The sequence below is a fragment of the Kogia breviceps genome, chromosome 1, assembly GCF_026419965.1.
Source record: "Kogia breviceps isolate mKogBre1 chromosome 1, mKogBre1 haplotype 1, whole genome shotgun sequence".
NCBI lineage: Eukaryota > Metazoa > Chordata > Mammalia > Artiodactyla > Physeteridae > Kogia > Kogia breviceps.
The window spans coordinates 89973679-89990094 of record NC_081310.1 but is presented as its reverse complement, the minus strand read 5'-3'; the positions used below and the strand labels follow the sequence as shown (position 1 = coordinate 89990094).

General features: G+C 38.2%; 1 protein-coding gene across 2 annotated transcripts in view; it reads left to right on the top strand.

The window, feature by feature from the left end:
• Positions 1-16416, top strand: part of COPA (COPI coat complex subunit alpha) — a 50525-nt gene that overhangs the window by 5468 nt on the left and 28641 nt on the right. For both annotated transcript variants that reach the window (XM_059066934.2, XM_067039470.1), the window contains exons 4-10: positions 2359-2439; positions 4236-4312; positions 5037-5146; positions 10593-10702; positions 12060-12159; positions 12759-12894; positions 13544-13626. In XM_059066934.2, the coding sequence (XP_058922917.1) occupies positions 2359-2439; positions 4236-4312; positions 5037-5146; positions 10593-10702; positions 12060-12159; positions 12759-12894; positions 13544-13626 (697 nt within the window). The remainder of the gene's footprint in view (positions 1-2358; positions 2440-4235; positions 4313-5036; positions 5147-10592; positions 10703-12059; positions 12160-12758; positions 12895-13543; positions 13627-16416) is intronic.

The following is a 16416-nucleotide window of genomic DNA, read 5'->3' as shown; positions in this document are numbered from 1 at the left end:
TATAGGAAGGACAGTTCTTTCTGGTTTCTAGGTTTTAGGCACTGATCCTGGGGGCAGTTAGTGGAAGCTCAAATCACCTGATAGGCCTCAAAAGCTCCTAAGAATATCACTTCCTTGTAATATTTCTAGTAAAGTGATGACCATTAAGTATTAAGAATGGTTAACTTGGGTTGCATATGATCTGTTTAAGAAAAAGACTGAGTGACATTAAAGAAAAAAATTTTTTCCCCAAATCATTAAATTTTTTAAAAGGAGTTATCTTTCATTTGTACGAAATATCCAGATCAGTAGAGCAAATCAGTAGAGACAGAAAGTTGATTAATGGTTGTCTGGAGTTTGGTGGGGGGTTGGGAGAAAATGAGGACTACTAATGGGTATAGTTTTCTTTTAGGGGTGATGAAATGTTCTAAAATTGATTGTGCTGATGGTTGAGCAACTATGAATGTATTAAAAAAAAACCACTGAATTCTATACTTCAAATGGGTGAATTAGATGGGATTTGAATTATATCTTAAAGCTGTTACTAAATAAAGGAATTAGCTAGCTATTGGGTGTATACTGCTATTATGCTGTGGTTTAAATTTATATTTCTCTAATGAAAGTGGGGTTATCTCAAAAAGTCACGTTTATGGACCCATCATATTGTTTGCTATACCCAGATAAATGTAATATTAGTATAATCCTGATTTACAAAGAGTAAGACAGGAATTACAAACAGCCAAGGTCTAAAAACCCTATAGGTCTTTCAGAATTCACACTGCTGGAATTTGATAGAGGACTATAAAGGAGTCAAGACAATTTGAAGATAGAAGTATGCAAGTTTAAAATGCTGAACTCTATAAGAGGAAAAAAAGCTAGTTACAGAATAGTATTTATGGTATGATCTAATTTTTGTGTGAAACTCAAACTCCACTGTGTACATGTATATTTATAGATGACTCAACAGATGAAGGTGAACGTATTGGAATATTTTCACTTTTCATGTTATTTACCTTTTCTCATTTCTGCTGCACATACCTTTTGAGCATGTACTAAGTGTTAGCTGCTATGTTAGGTGCTAGGGGTATAGTGTTGAGCATGATGGACAAGGACCCCACCTTTAGGGAGCTTACATTCTTTTTTGGACAATCAGACTTAAGGGTCATTCAAATTTGTTACAGGAAGTGGGATTACCTTTTGTGATTTATGAAAGAAAATTTAACAGTTTTAAAGTAAAAATAGGAAAGAATAGTAACAAGCTGGCCTAGATAGATTATAAACAAGCGTTAAATGTTATAGAAGAAAAAAAGGCGTCTGACCTCTTATTTTTACTTTTTTGGGAGTTTTTCTTGATGGGAAGTGTGAGCTGTTGTACACTTATGGTCCTGGTTTCAGCGTCTTCCTCAGTTGTGTCTGTTGATGCCTGATACTTTGGTAGTTGGCTTAATTTCTTATCTGAATATGATGTTTTTCTGCTTAGCTCAGCCTAACTGAGCAATGCAGTATTTTCCATAGTGATGAGTTAAAATATGTTTGCATGATAGATGAGTACAGACCATGAATGTGTGGTCATCATTTGCCATCAAGTTAGGAGTCTAACAAAAGATGATGCTATATATTATATCATTGTTTCCTTTGCAGTCATATCCATCCTACTTTTTTAAGTCCTGAGCTAAGGTGATAGGTAAGCACTAAGTAAGGGATCTGTATTCAAGCTAAGAACACAATAATGCAGTAGGAAGAGTAATTTCAAATTGAGCCTTAGATAAGCATTTTGTCTTATGTTATCAAATACAGATGGTTTCTTCCCAGAAAAAAAGAAAAACCTTTCCGTAATTTTATCTTTAGGTTTCCCTAGCCTTGCCCTTTTTCCCTCCCCACATTTTGTTTAGCTGACTTATATTTTCATTCATGGTCTTTTCCCCTCAAACCTTAAACAAGATTCCCTATCAAGATTCTTACCTATTTTTTTTTTTATTTATTTTTATTTATTTATGGCTGTGTTGGGTCTTCGTTTCTGTGCAAGGGCTTTCTCTAGTTGTGGCAAGCGGGGGCCACTCTTCATCGCGGTGCGCAGGCCTCTCACTATCTTGACCTCTCTTGTTGTGGAGCACAAGCTCCAGACGCGCAGGCTCAGTAGTTGTGGCTCACGGGCCCAGTTGCTCCGCGGCATGTGGGATCTTCCCAGACCAGGGCTTGAACCCGTGTCCCCTGCATTGGCAGGCAGATTCTCAACCACTGCGCCACCAGGGAAGCCCTCTTACCTATTTTAAAATGCCAAAATATAAATCCAAACTTGTTTATTGAGAAACCTGGGCCTTATAGAGGCGCGAGACCTCTATAGGACGCTATTCCTTAGTTGAATTTTTCTCTTTGCAGGTTTGGAATTACAAGCTTCGGCGCTGTCTCTTCACATTGCTTGGGCACTTAGACTACATCCGCACTACGTTTTTTCATCATGTAAGTAGCCATTGTGGCTCTTGTTTTAGAGCATTCTTCAGTTTCCCTGTAGGAATCTTCTACTTGCTCCTCAAGAATCCATGCTTTGATAACAGAATTATGTTATTGTTTCTTCTAGGATCTGTGAGATGTTGACCTTTCTGCTTTGTTTCCTTCTGCAAGAGGAAGCACTCAGGGTTATATTTGAATTTAATTTAATTGGATTCAGTGGGCTTTATGAGGAAGGCATTGATTCTCTGTAGGGAAAAGCAGAGATTTGATTTTAGGTTTGCTGAGCCAGCGCACAAAAGTTTGCAGGCTAATCACATGTAGGGTATTATTAAATAGTGTGTCTAGAGGAAGGTCAAGGTAAGATGCCATTTTGATGAGCTAACAAATGTTTTGAAACATTAACAATCATGTGCTTTTATCCTAGGATTTTAGGGTCTGGTAGAGGCTATTCCTTTAGCCAAGCTTCCCTTTCTCGATCTGTTAGGTATCACAGTAGACAGATACTGAGTTACAGATTAGAGACTCCCAACCTCTTAATCTAGTCCCAACCTGACTGGATTTCTCTATAATTATATGCTGTTAGAATTAACTTCTACTATTCGTTGACTCTGAGTAAACTAACTCTTTTGAATTAAGTAAGAAAGAATATAATGAAATAAACAATAAATTCCTGGCTAATAATACTTTATTTCCTTTTTTAAAATAAAAATTTTAGGATAGAATAGGAGATGATGAATGCTAAAATTATAGCTGAAACATTTGAGAATGAGGGCCATTCAATAAGATAATTTAATCAGAAGGAACTAATTGTCATTGCCATTCAGGACTTGCTGAAGGCTCTTGCCTAGAACAAGTTGCCGTTCAGCTGGAAAGTTATGAAAAGCTTATTTCCTTTTAGTTTTTCAGTTTAATAAGTATATGTGTACCTTGTGCTTATTAAGTTCGTTGCTAAACACTGGAGATACTACTGTGACTATGAAATACTTCCTTTTCTTAAAAAGCTTGAAGACTCTAAAAGGACTGAATTGTTTTTACACATTACTTTCTGCTTTGTTTACTGAGACTTGGGAATTTTTTGAGACTGGATGGTCTGACAGGGAAAAGTCAGACTTTAAAACAATGTTCCAGGGGCTTCCCTGGTGGTGCAGTGGTTAAGAATCTGCCTGCCAATGCAGGGGATATGGGTTTGAGCCCTGGTCCGGGAAGATCCCACATGCCATGGAGCAACTAAGCCCGTGTGCCACAAGTACTGAGCCTGTGCTCTAGAGCCCGAGAGCCACAACTACTGAAGCCTGTGTGCCTGGAGTCCATACTCCACAACAAGAGAAGCCACCACAATGAGAAGCCTGCGTGCCACAAGGAAGACCCAACACAGCCAAAAATTTTTTAAAATAATAATAAATAAATAAATTTATTAAAAAACAAACAATGTTCCAATCTTAGGGTTAAAGAGAAGAGATCCTTTCACAAGATCTTAATTTACAAGATTATTTATAAGTATAAATCTTGTATACATATGCACATATGTAAAAGTAAATGTAAATATGTGTTATACTATTTGCCTCTGAGAATCTATTATGTCTGGCTTCCACTCTTAAACCTTATAGCTGAAAGTGCTGAAGTTGGGAAAAGCTGGTAGAATGGTAAGGAGGAATAGATAACTAGCCTGATAAATCAAAATCATTTAGAAACTAGCTGAGACGTTAGGCAGCGGAATATTTCCTCCAAAGAGAAAAATGGGTTACAGCAGCCTGGAAGAACACATTTGTTTCATGTTCAAACCCTTTGTCTGGAATATTTTTCAGGAATATCCTTGGATTCTGAGTGCTTCAGATGATCAGACCATCCGAGTGTGGAACTGGCAGTCTAGGACCTGTGTCTGGTAATGCAGGAGACAGAGAGCTTAAAAAACTTTCATTTCCTAGTATTTTCATAATCAGCTTCTCTTCAGAATAATCATCTCCCTTCACTAATGGGCTATGTCTGCTGATTAATTACTGATTATATTTGTAAGACACTTTTGTGTATAAAATGATAAATACAGAAGCAATCTCATTAGTAATATATGAACCTGGATTTACTGGTCATTTCTTACCAGGTAAAGGAGGTGATATAGCTAGGCTTTTAGAACAAAATTTTTGGCTGGTTTTCAGTTCTGTTCCCGTGAAACCTGAGTCAAGATCTAGACTTCTTTGTATTTGGGTGTAGAGCTTTCCATAAGTATGTAAGGACCATTTAAAGTTATGGCCTTTAAGAGGGATACCCCACTAAAATCTAACATAGCTTCCAGTATGAATTACTAAGATTTCATTTATTTTGGTATTTTAATGCATCTTTAATCTGAGAGGAAAGCTGTACAGTCTCAGTTCTCCTGAAATTAGTAATATGTAAATACTAAAACATTACAGGCAAGAAGAGAGCCACTCTTGGAACAGCTGACCTTGCTTATTATTATTAGTTCAGAATTGTTAGGATGACTTGCCTTTGCCTCCAAAAAAGTATAATTGGGCCTGCATCTGCTCAATATGGAACATGGTATTTAACATGTAGGAATCTGTAGATTTCTGCCTCTAATTTGGTATTGTCTTTCTTTTTTCCTCTTACAGTGTGTTAACGGGGCACAATCATTATGTAATGTGTGCCCAGTTCCATCCCTCAGAAGACCTGGTTGTATCAGCCAGCCTGGACCAAACTGTGCGCGTTTGGGATATTTCTGGTGAGCTGCCCAAGTTCAGGGGACAACCTAGTGGTGTCTGGTGCAAAACTGCAATTGCTTAAAATAGTGAGGGTAGTTGGCTTAAAACAGGAAAACTTAGAATATTCTGTTCTCATATAATAGTGTCTTTGATTTTGAGGGTATTAAATCTGCTTTGATGGTTCTTCATGTTAGACGTATTCTAAGAAAAGTGGCTGCTCTAGAAAATTCATTTTAATTTGAAGAAAATTTCACCTTTTAGTTAGTTCAGTTTTAGGGAGTATTTGATTAAGAATTAAACTTTCCACTAAAATAAAAAAAAATCTTTGACAAAAATGAATTTTGGGAGTAGATTAGTGCAGGGAAGCAGGGCTCTTGGATCCTGTGGCTTCATTTAGAAATAGGAAAATCCTTCTATTTTATATCTTCTAGAGTAAGGAGCATGAGGGTTGGAAGAGGGATTTTCACGTCCAGAAAACCTTTTAACTGGCAGACTTCTAGGATGAAAAATAACTTGTAGATTTTGGATAGTTGTGATAATCCCTCCTTTCACAGTTTGTATACAGTGTCTTGATTTTGGGATAAGGATTTAAATTTTTAGTGCTTTATAGAGGACAACTGAGAATTTTTTTTTTTTTTTTTTTTTTTTTTGCGTTACACTGGCCTCTCACTGTTGTGGCCTCTCCCATTGCGGAGCACAGGCTCTGGATGCGCAGGCTCAGCGGCCATGGCTCATGGGCCCAGCCGCTCCGTGGCATGTGGGATCTTCCCGGACCGGGGCATGAACCCGTGTCCCCTGCATGAGCAGGTGGACTCTCAACCACTGCGCCACCAGAGAAGCCCGAGAACTGAGAATTTAAATGCAGAGGAAGGAGTGTACCTATGAGATTGACATGCTGGAAAGATGGAAGAGCTTTGTTGAGAAATGGAATAGGGAAATGAAATTCTAAATGCTATGGTTCTCTGCCCAGTTAAATTTACTTATCACTTCCTGAATTGTTTCTAGTTGTTTGTTGCCTTGGAAATTCTTAGAGATTGGGTTCTCTGAAAGGTCCATGACTGGACCACAGCACACTGTTTTCATTCTGTAAAAGGAAGGACTCCTCATAGGTCCTTGCCTGGTTCTTTGTAGTAATAAAGAAAGTTGATAACTTTTCCCAACTCCCTTGTGGCATGGTGGGCTGGGGCAGTATGATACTTGCTGTTTTAACAAGCAAGTTAGACAATTTGGATTCCTGGGTGCAGCATTTAAATGTTATAATAGCAGGTGTTTAAGATTCATATAGTATAGAGACAAGCCAAGGGGAAGATGAGGACGATTGGAAGTAGAACTTCTGCATCATGCTGTGTTTGCAGTTTCAAAGGTTCAGAATTAGAAGAGTGGTATAAACAAGATTGTCTTGGAGATAGGGCGATTGTCCTCTCCTCTGCTAGGGCTTTTGCCATTGCAGTTTTTCATCAGACTGGCTAGGCTTTTTGAAGTACACCCAGATGTGACCAGCCATGCCAGCAGAAGGTGTTCGGCACAGGCACTGTGAGCCTGTGTCCTCTCCTCACTGCTAGTACCAGGGAGCTTACTCTTCACTCCCGCAGTAACCTAGCTATGGCTTTCCATGGTTTTTCACTGTACATGCATTCAAAGCACCCTCTCTGTCTCAGGATATGGGAGCCTGATGGGGTTGGATCCCAGGTCATGCTGTTCCAGCTGATTAGGGGCAATTACCTAGAATAGCCTTTCCCAACTGGGGATCTGTGAGAGAATTATGTGCTACTCAAACACTTTGAGTGACTGTTTTCTCAGTTCTTCTAAGAATGGTATACAAGTAATGCCATTCTAGATCATAGAGAAGTTAATTTGTTACATGCGTAAACTGGTGCTTTGGCCACTGGGGCTTAATTCTTTCATAGTGCATCGGGTTGGAGGGGCCTTATACTGCTCCACTCTTAAGAGTACTGTTTATGCCACCTGATTCTGGCAGAGCAGGTTCCCTGTTGCCTAGCTAAAGCAATTTGGGGGACTTAGGTGAATGGATTCTCTTTGGTCATCATGAAATGCCCAAGGCAAGAAATCCTTTTCTTCATTTTTGTAGGAAAACATATTTGCATCAGAATCCAAGGCCCTAAATCAGAGAAGAGAGGGAGAGGGTCTGACCCCGTTTGGGGTTTATGCTTGCTCTTGAATGTGTAAAGTGCATGGATTACTATATAATAACATTACAATTGTTATACCTAGTGTATGTGATACTGAAATTTTGTACTAATGTTACTAACGTTAATTCTCTCTTTACCGTTTCTAAGTGTTTTTTTCTACTCACAACTCTCTTGATTTCCAGTAACCCCTTAATCAGAGTGGAAGGAGTTGCTTTGGTATTTAACCAAGTGGAAGGAGCTTTTGGGTTAGACTTATGCATTCTTTCCTTTTCTGGAAGTCAGCATACTCTTTTTAGCAGAGTTATTTGCCTGGGTTCAAATAAATCTGAACACAGGAAGAGAAATTAGCAGTCAGCTCTGTTAGGAACCAGAGTTAATATTTCCATTGTTTCCCGGAGGGAAAAAGTTAGTTCTGAGTCAGAGAACAAAAACCCTCAAATTTAGAGGACTGGTGAAAATTCTAGTCTTTCTGAGTGACTCTCTTTGAAGGGGGACACTCTCTGAACTAAGTAAATAATAAGAAAACAGAGGTCTTAAAGGAAAACCTGTTTTCTTGATACCCCTCCCATTAGGATTAACCTACAGGGCTTAGCTTAACTTGATCTTTTGTATTAGCCTGGCAAAGCAAAAAATATTTGTTTTAAAAGGGAATATATTTACAACCTAGATTTAAAAGATAGGTTACTTTTTTAGCTTGAGCTTCCAAATAAACTGACAGTGAAATTATTTTAATGTGCTTATACTTTTGCATGTCAAGCCCATATAATTCAGTCTTAATCTTTGAAATGACTACTAAAAAAGTATTAATTTGCTGCCAAATCCTGTCCTCATCCCTCTCTTTTTACTACTTCCCCTGGTTCCTACTGGGAAGTGTGCGTCAAACTGGTCCATTCTGAGAGTGTCCTCCCCTCCCTCTGGATCTGAGTAGCTGCTGTAGAAATTTTCCATCTGTCGTTCAGTCCTAGTGAGTAGCTTGTCGAAGGCTCAAATATTTCTTCTCTAAGTATCTTTTCACTGCCTGTCACTATTGATCTGTCTGTTTTTGCTCTTCCCCTTTTCCTGGATCATTACAAGCAAGTGCAACAAAGGCTTCCATTCTGTCATACAGCTTTCCTTTTAATGTGTTTGTTGAAGCTTATTGGAGGTGAAGTTCCTTGCAGCTGTCTGTCTTTGTATCGTCCTTTGAATCTGTTTCCTACACCAGACTCATTAGAAAAAGTTGACAGATCCCATTAAAGGGATAAATGAAATAAGTGAAAGGAGACATCCCTGTGATTATGTATTTTTGAAGCCTTAGGAGAATGAATTTTTTTTAAAGCATTGGTTTTATTTCTTTCTACCTGTTGGCTAAATGCTTATCATGGACAGAGTACAAGATAATTAAAACTGTCTTGTCCTTTTAGGCACTTGCTTCTCTAATGCTGATGTTTAAGTGCCATTGTACTAGAAGAGATACATTGTAATTTTAAAACAGTGAAGATAAATACAATCATTGAACTTAAATTTTTGTATTTTCTTACAGGTGCCAAAATTTAGGCTTAAAACTATGTAGGTTTTATTTTAAATGATAGCTTTTATTTCCCCCCTATTACAGATATTTGGTTTTTTTACTTTATAAGTGCCAGGTAGTTTCATCTTCCTTTCCCCCTACCCCCAAATACTCCAAAAAATAGGATTTTAGTCCCAATTCTATTTTCTCTCTGTAAGCTGGTATAATTATCCCTGCTTGCCTACCTCAAAGCGTCATTACCCAGATCAGCTTTGAAAACCACAAAGTGGTTTTACCTGTAAGGTAGTAGTGTTACTGTAATTTTGGTTCTGACTACAGCACAAAATGTCAAATTTTAAAGACAGGTTGTGGTTGAGCCATAAATGTGGGCCCTATACAAATAAGACTCTCCTTATCCTGATGTCTTTGTTTTGTTTCGTTTTGTTTCTTCCTGTCTGTCTGTCTGTCTATCTATCTATCTATTTTTGGCTGCGTTGGGTCTTTGTTGCTGCGTGCGGGCTCTCTCTAGTTGAGGTGAGTGGGGGCTGCTCTTTGTTGTGGTGCGTGGGCTTCTCATTGCAGTGGCTTCTCGTCGCAGGGCACGGGCTCTAGGCGCACGGGCTTCAGTAGTTGTGGCACACAGGCTTAATAGTTGTGGCACATGGGCTTAGTTGCTCTGCAGCATGTGGGATCCTACTGGACCAGGGATCAAACCTGTGTCCCCTGCATTGGCAGACAGATTCTTTTTTTTTTTTTAAATTTTCTTTTGACATCTTTATTGGAGTATAATTACTTTACAGTGTTGTGTTAGTTTCTACTGTATAACAAAGTGAATCTGTTATATGTATACATATAAGCAGACGGATTCTTAACCACTGCACCACCAGGGAAGTCCTTTTCTGTTGTTTTTGAATTATGGGCTGATTTCTCCCTTTAGTCTCCAGAAGTTTTAATGGCAAGATACATATATTCAGGTCTATAACTAGTCTTTTGAGCAAGTGTTTAAAGGGATATGACAGTTTTAATAATTTTTGTCCCCTGCCCAAGAGTCAAGAAGAAGATATGAGTACACTTTTTGCACAATTTGTAGTTTTACAATATCATCCACCTAATAAGCTGTTGTATATTTGATAGTTTTAGTTTCCTTAACTCCCTTAGAACTTCCTCATGAGTTGCCTAGAAGCTTCTAGTTTGAGAAACACTGAGCTGCGGCCTCCCCAAATGAGCTTTCTTTAAAAATTTTTTGAGATGATAGAAGAAAAGTTGCTATATATTTCATAAAGTTGAAAGTAGAAATTGAATGTTTACCATTTGAGGCCACATTTCAAGAATATTGAAGAATGGAAATGGGTGTTATCTCAAGTAGACAGCTCTTGAGATGAGGTTTGTTGAAGAAATTAGCTATGTCAGAAGTTTGGATTGTCCTCCTCTGGGAAGAAGTCCCAGTAATGGGTCTGTTAAGGGAGCAGAGAGAAGATAGTGAATGTACTTGACTATTTTGAACAGCTTTTTTGGTTTGTTTTTTGTTTGTTTTGGCTGCACCACACGGCATGTGGGATCTTAGTTCCCCAATCAGGGATTGAACCCGTGCCCCCTGCAGTGGGAGCATGGAGTCTTAACTGCTGGACCGCCAGGGAAGTCCCTCGAACAGTTTTAGAAAGAGATAGATAGGAGCTCTTGCATCTTTATTTAGTCTCTCTAAACTTCTTTTCCCCTTCTTTTTCCTTAATGTTAGTCTATCACCGTACCTTTCTGCATTTCTGTCACTGTGCTCTTTTTGGTAACATTCTGTTTACATTTTTCATCCCACTCCTTACCCCTTCAAAGGTCTAAGGAAAAAAAACTTGTCCCCTGGTGCAGTGGAGTCGGATGTGAGAGGAATAACTGGGGTTGATCTGTTTGGAACTACGGATGCAGTGGTGAAGCATGTACTGGAGGTACTTATCTCTCAGGGAAACAGTGACAATATGCCGTTCATTTATTCATTCCTTCAACAAAGACTTATTTAGGGTTTACTGAGTGCCAGGCACTGTTTGAGGCAATGAAAATAGAATAGTGGGTGAGCCAACAGAGAAATGAAGCTTATGTGCTACCTGAGGGAGAGTCATGTTACCTTATAAACATGATAGCTGGCGTAGGCTCCATCACCATTCCAAAGCAGAGCCCATTGTCAAGCCTCTTGCAGGGGAAGGGGAGGATAGTTAATCAAAGTTATTGAAAACCAACCATGTATAAATAATTTGCATGCATGGTGGGAAAATAGAAAGCATAAGGGAAACAAACTAGATTTTTAAAAATTATCTAATCCTTACAGCTATCTACTGGTAGAGATATTATTAACCTCATTTTGCAGATGAAAAAATTGAGATTTACAGAAATTAAGTGGTTTACCAAAGTCTATACAAGTCTAGTAAGTTGAAGAACTAGGCTTTGAACTTGGATCTATCTGACTCCAAACCTAGCTGCTTTTCACCGCAGAATGGTACCTCTCAAAAATACTGCTAATTCGAAACTACCTTATCTGTGATTCTGTTATGATACAGAGTATAAACTTATAAACAGGGTAAAAGATATCTTAAAATCAGCAGTTCTTAAACTTTTTGGTCTGAGGACCTTTTTATACTCTTAAAACTTATTTAGGACCCCAGAGAGTTTTTGTTTATGTGCATCATATCTGTCAATTTTTATCATATTTGAAATTTAAACCAAGAACTCTTAAAACATGGACTATATAAGGATAAAGTCTATTAGCCACCAAAGCAGTGACATCATCACATGTCATGTAACCTCTGGAAAACTGTACAGTCATGAGAGAATAAGAGTGAAAGCGGCAAATAACATTTTAGTGTTATGAAAATCGTTTTTGACCCTGCAGATTTCCTGAAAGGTTCTTGGAGCTCATCTAAGAGTTTCTTGAGCACGCTTTGAGAATTTCTTCATTAAGTTATAAAATTGGCCTTTATTCTTGAGATGCTAATAACTAGTTGGAGAAATAAAATATAAGTAGACAAGTAACAAAACAAGATAGTATATCCCTAATGCAAATGAAGCTGAATTTGAGAGTAGAAGGATTTGGGAATTCCCATGAGAATTTGGGAATAATATTAGATAGATTGATGTAGTAATCCTCATGGTCAAATCTTAGAGCAACAGTCCCTTGAGCCTTTTCACATGAAGAGTAAAAATCAGAGACATCGTTTATAACCACTAGCATGGTCCATTGGTTTGCTTTGAGTAACAGATATAAAGAAGAATGACTTTTTTAGTTTAGAAAAACCACCTTTTTTTGTACAGGGTCATGATCGTGGAGTTAACTGGGCTGCCTTCCACCCCACTATGCCCCTCATTGTATCTGGGGCAGATGACCGTCAAGTGAAGATCTGGCGCATGAACGGTGAGTGAACCAGTGATAGTATCACCATACCTAAAATATTGGCTGCTGGCCAGCAAGGTGAAGTAGCCAGGTTTTCCAGACTTAGTGACCCATTTTCCTACCTTAGGTTGTTAAGCTAATCCTGGGAGCATGACAATTGCCTTATTCCCTTTTTTTCATTTGATGGCATCCTGATTTTGAGGAGTATGAACATAATTAAAAATAAGAATTCATTTATTCAACAAATATTTATTGAGTACCTACTTTGTACTAACCATTGTTCAGGGTTCTGAAGATAACAGTGGTGACTGAACCAGATAACATTCCTGCCCTATGAAGATTCCATTTATTCTATAGTGGCAGCTAGTGACAGAGCAGGGTTAGGAGATAAAGAATGACAGAAAAGAGGTGTTATAATTGATAGGAGGGTGAGAATGAAATAACAAAGAAATATGTAAAGATTCAGAGTCTTAAATGAAGAAAACTGCCCTATTAGAAAGGAGTTGGTAACTTAACATTTTGTATAGTACCTAGCATTTGGTTAGAGGATGTCATAATTTGAAATCCCAAACTTAAAGTAGTAGGGAGTTGTGGTGACCTAATTCTTCTTTGTCCTTCAGAATCAAAGGCATGGGAAGTTGATACCTGCCGGGGCCATTACAACAATGTATCTTGTGCTGTCTTCCACCCTCGCCAAGAGTTGATCCTCAGCAATTCTGAAGACAAGAGTATCCGAGTCTGGGACATGTCTAAGCGGTAAGGGGGTTACAGTGGCATGTGACCAAACCCAGGGGAAAGCCTCTTTCTCTCTCTTACTCTCTCTCTTTTTAAAAATTAGATTAGAATACTTTTTGTTTCTCATCATCCTCAGCATGTAGAAAAATCAAATTATATATTATGAAAACGCGAAGGGACCTAGTGTTAGCCAACATTTACAAATCTTCCATGAAATAGAAATTTCTTTGTATGTTCTTTTTCTCCTCTAAATTTAAGCAGGTTCTTCTGTAGCTACAGAAATATTGAATGAAAATAGTACAGTAGAAAATTATGATGAGTGGGGGAAGTTGTAATATCAAAATAGTAGAGTCAGTGCGAAGTCCTCTTTTTTGGTCATGCTGCACGTGGCATGTGGGATCTTAATTCCCAGACCAGGAATCGAACCCAAATCCCCTGCATTGGAAGTTTGGAATCTTAACCACTGGACCACCAGGGAAGTCCCTGAAGTCCTCTTTCTGTTCCTTGGTAAAATTTATCATGACTGTCTTTATTTAGAATATGCAGTTCACTGTCCTTGATTTAGCTTTTTAATCAGTGTGCTGGCCTACCACTTAATACTCTTGTATGTGATAGGCTGAAGTTTCCTTGGAAATTAATATTTTTCTTTGTGTACCTTTTACTTTCCTAGGACTGGGGTTCAGACCTTCCGCAGGGACCATGATCGTTTCTGGGTCCTAGCTGCCCACCCTAACCTTAACCTCTTTGCAGCAGGTAAAGGCCATTTCTTCTCTTTTTTCCTTTGGTTCAAAGTTTACAATACTTGAGAGTAATTCTCCATTAGCTTTGTCTCCAGCAAGTATATAGTAGGATGACAAGGAAGAATAGAAGTCTCAGAGCCACCTAGTTGAAGCTTTTCTCCTTTTTAACTCCCTTACCTTCTTGGTATAGTGTTCTTTATCCACCAAACTTCATTTAATAATAAAGCCCATTCTCTCCCTTTTTTTTTTCTTTTGGCCATGCTGCACGGCTTGTGGGATCTTAGTTCCCCAACCAGGGATTGAACCTGGGCCCTTGGTGGTGAGAGCACTGAGTCCTAACCACTGGACCTCCAGGGAATTCCCCTAAAGCCCATTCTCTTTGATTAGTTCCTAGGAGACTTAGAGGCTAATACTGGACACTTGAGGTTCCTAGACTGAGGAGCTAGAAGCTGAGTTTTATTCATTCATTTAGCAAATACATACTGAGTATCAGCCCTAGTCTGGGTGCTGGTATTCTAGCAGTGCATAAAACAATGTCTCTTACTTTAAAGAACTTTTTTTGAGTTATAATTAACTTAAAATATTTTATTAGTTTCACAACATAGTGATTTGATTTTTTTTTTTATTTTAATTTTATTGTTTTGTCTTTGGCTGTGTTAGGTCTTTGTTGCTGCATGCGGGCTTTCTCTAGTTGCGACAAGCAGGGGCTGCTCTTCATTGTGGTGCGCAGGCTTCTCATTGCAGTGGCTTCTCTTGTTGCAGAGCACGGGCTGTAGGCGCATGGGCTTCAGTAGTTGTGGCTCATGGACTCTAGAGCACAGGCTCAGTAGTTGGGGCACACGGGCTTAGTTGCTCCGCAGCATGTGGGATCTTCCCGGACCAGGGCTTGAACCTTTGTCCCCTGCATTGGCAGGCAGATTCTTAACACTGTGCCACCAGGGAGGCCCGATTTGACATTTTTATACATAATGAAATGATCCCTACAATAAGACCAGTTACCGTCTGTCACCATACAAAGTTCTTACAATATTATTGACTATATTCCCTATGTGTACATTACATCTTCATGACTTATTTATTTTATACCTATTTTATACCTGGAAGTTTGTACCTCTTAATCCCATTCACCTATTTCATCTGCCCCCCTACCTCTCTCTTCTGACAACCACCGTTTGTTCTCTGTATCAAAAAGTCTGTTTCTATTTTGTTTTGTTTGTACATTTGTTTTTTAAATTCCACATATAAGTGAAATCATACAGTATTTATTTTTCTCTGACTTATTTTGCTTAGCATAATACCCTCCATGTCCATCCATGCTGTTGCAAATGCAAGATTTTATTCTTTTTTTATGGCTGAGTAATATTTCATTGTATATGTATACCACATCTTCTCTATCCATTCATCTATTGATGGACACTTAGGTTACTTCCATATCTTGGCTGTTGTAAGTAGTGCTTCAATGAACATTGGGGTACATATATCTTTTTGAATTAGTGATTTTGTTTTCTTTTGATAAATACCCAGAAGTGGAATTGCTGGATCATATATGGTAGTTCTATTTTTAATTTTTTTGAAGAACCTCCATATTGTTTTCCATAGTGGCTACAATATTTAAATTCCCACTAACGATGCACAAGGGTTCCCTTTTCTCCAAAGCCATGTCAACACTTGTTTCTTGTCTTTTTGATAATAGCCATTCTGTTAGATGTGAGGTGGTATCTCATGGTTTTGATTTGCATTACTCTGATGATTAGTGATGAGAACCTTTTCATGTGCCTGTTGGCTATCTATATGTCTTCTTTGGAAAAATATCTATTCAGGTATTCTGCTTATTTTTAAATTGGCTTATTTGATTTTTGATATTGAGTTGTATGAGTTCTTTATGATTTTTTTTTTTGGCCACACCACATGGCATGTGGGATCTTAGTTCTCCGACCAGGGATCGAACCTGGGCCCCCTGCAGTGGAAGTGTGGAGTCTTAACCACTGGACTGCCAGAGAAGTGCCAGTTGTATGAGTTCTTCAGATTTTGGATCTCAACCCCTTATCGGATATATTGTTTGCAAATATCTTCTCTCATTCAGTAGGTTGCCTTTTTGTTTTGTTGGTGGTTTCCTTTGCTGTACAAAAGCTTTTTCGTTTGATGTAGTCCCATGTGTTTATTTTCATTTCCCTTGCCTGAGGAGACATATCCAAAAAAATATTGCTAAGATTGATGTCAAAGAGGTTACTGCCTATACTTTCTTCTAGGAGTTTTATGGTTTTAGGTCTTACATTTAAGTCTTTAATCCATTTTGCGTTTATTTTTGTACATGGTTTAAGAAAGTGGTTGTTTGATTCTTTTATATGTAGCTCTCTAGTTTTCCCAACACCATTTATTGAAGAGACTGCCTTTTCCCTATTGTATATTTTTGCCTCTTTTGTCATAGATTAATTGACCATGTGAGCATGAATGTATTTCTGGGCTCTCTATTCTGTTCCATTGATCTATGTGTCTGTTTTTGTGCCAGTATCATACTGTTTTGATTACTATAGATTTCTAATATAGTTTCCAGTCTGGGAGCATGAGACCTCCAGTTTTGTTCTTCTTTCTAAAGATTGCCATGGTGATTTGGCAACTTTTGTGGTTCCATATAAATCTTAGGAGTATTTGTCTAGTTCTATGAAAAGTACCATTGGTATTTTGATAGGGATTGCACTGAATCTTTAGGTTGCTTTCAGTAATATGGACATTTTAATAATACTGATTCTTCCAATCCATGAGCATGGTATATCTTTCCATTTATTTGTGTCATCTTCAATTT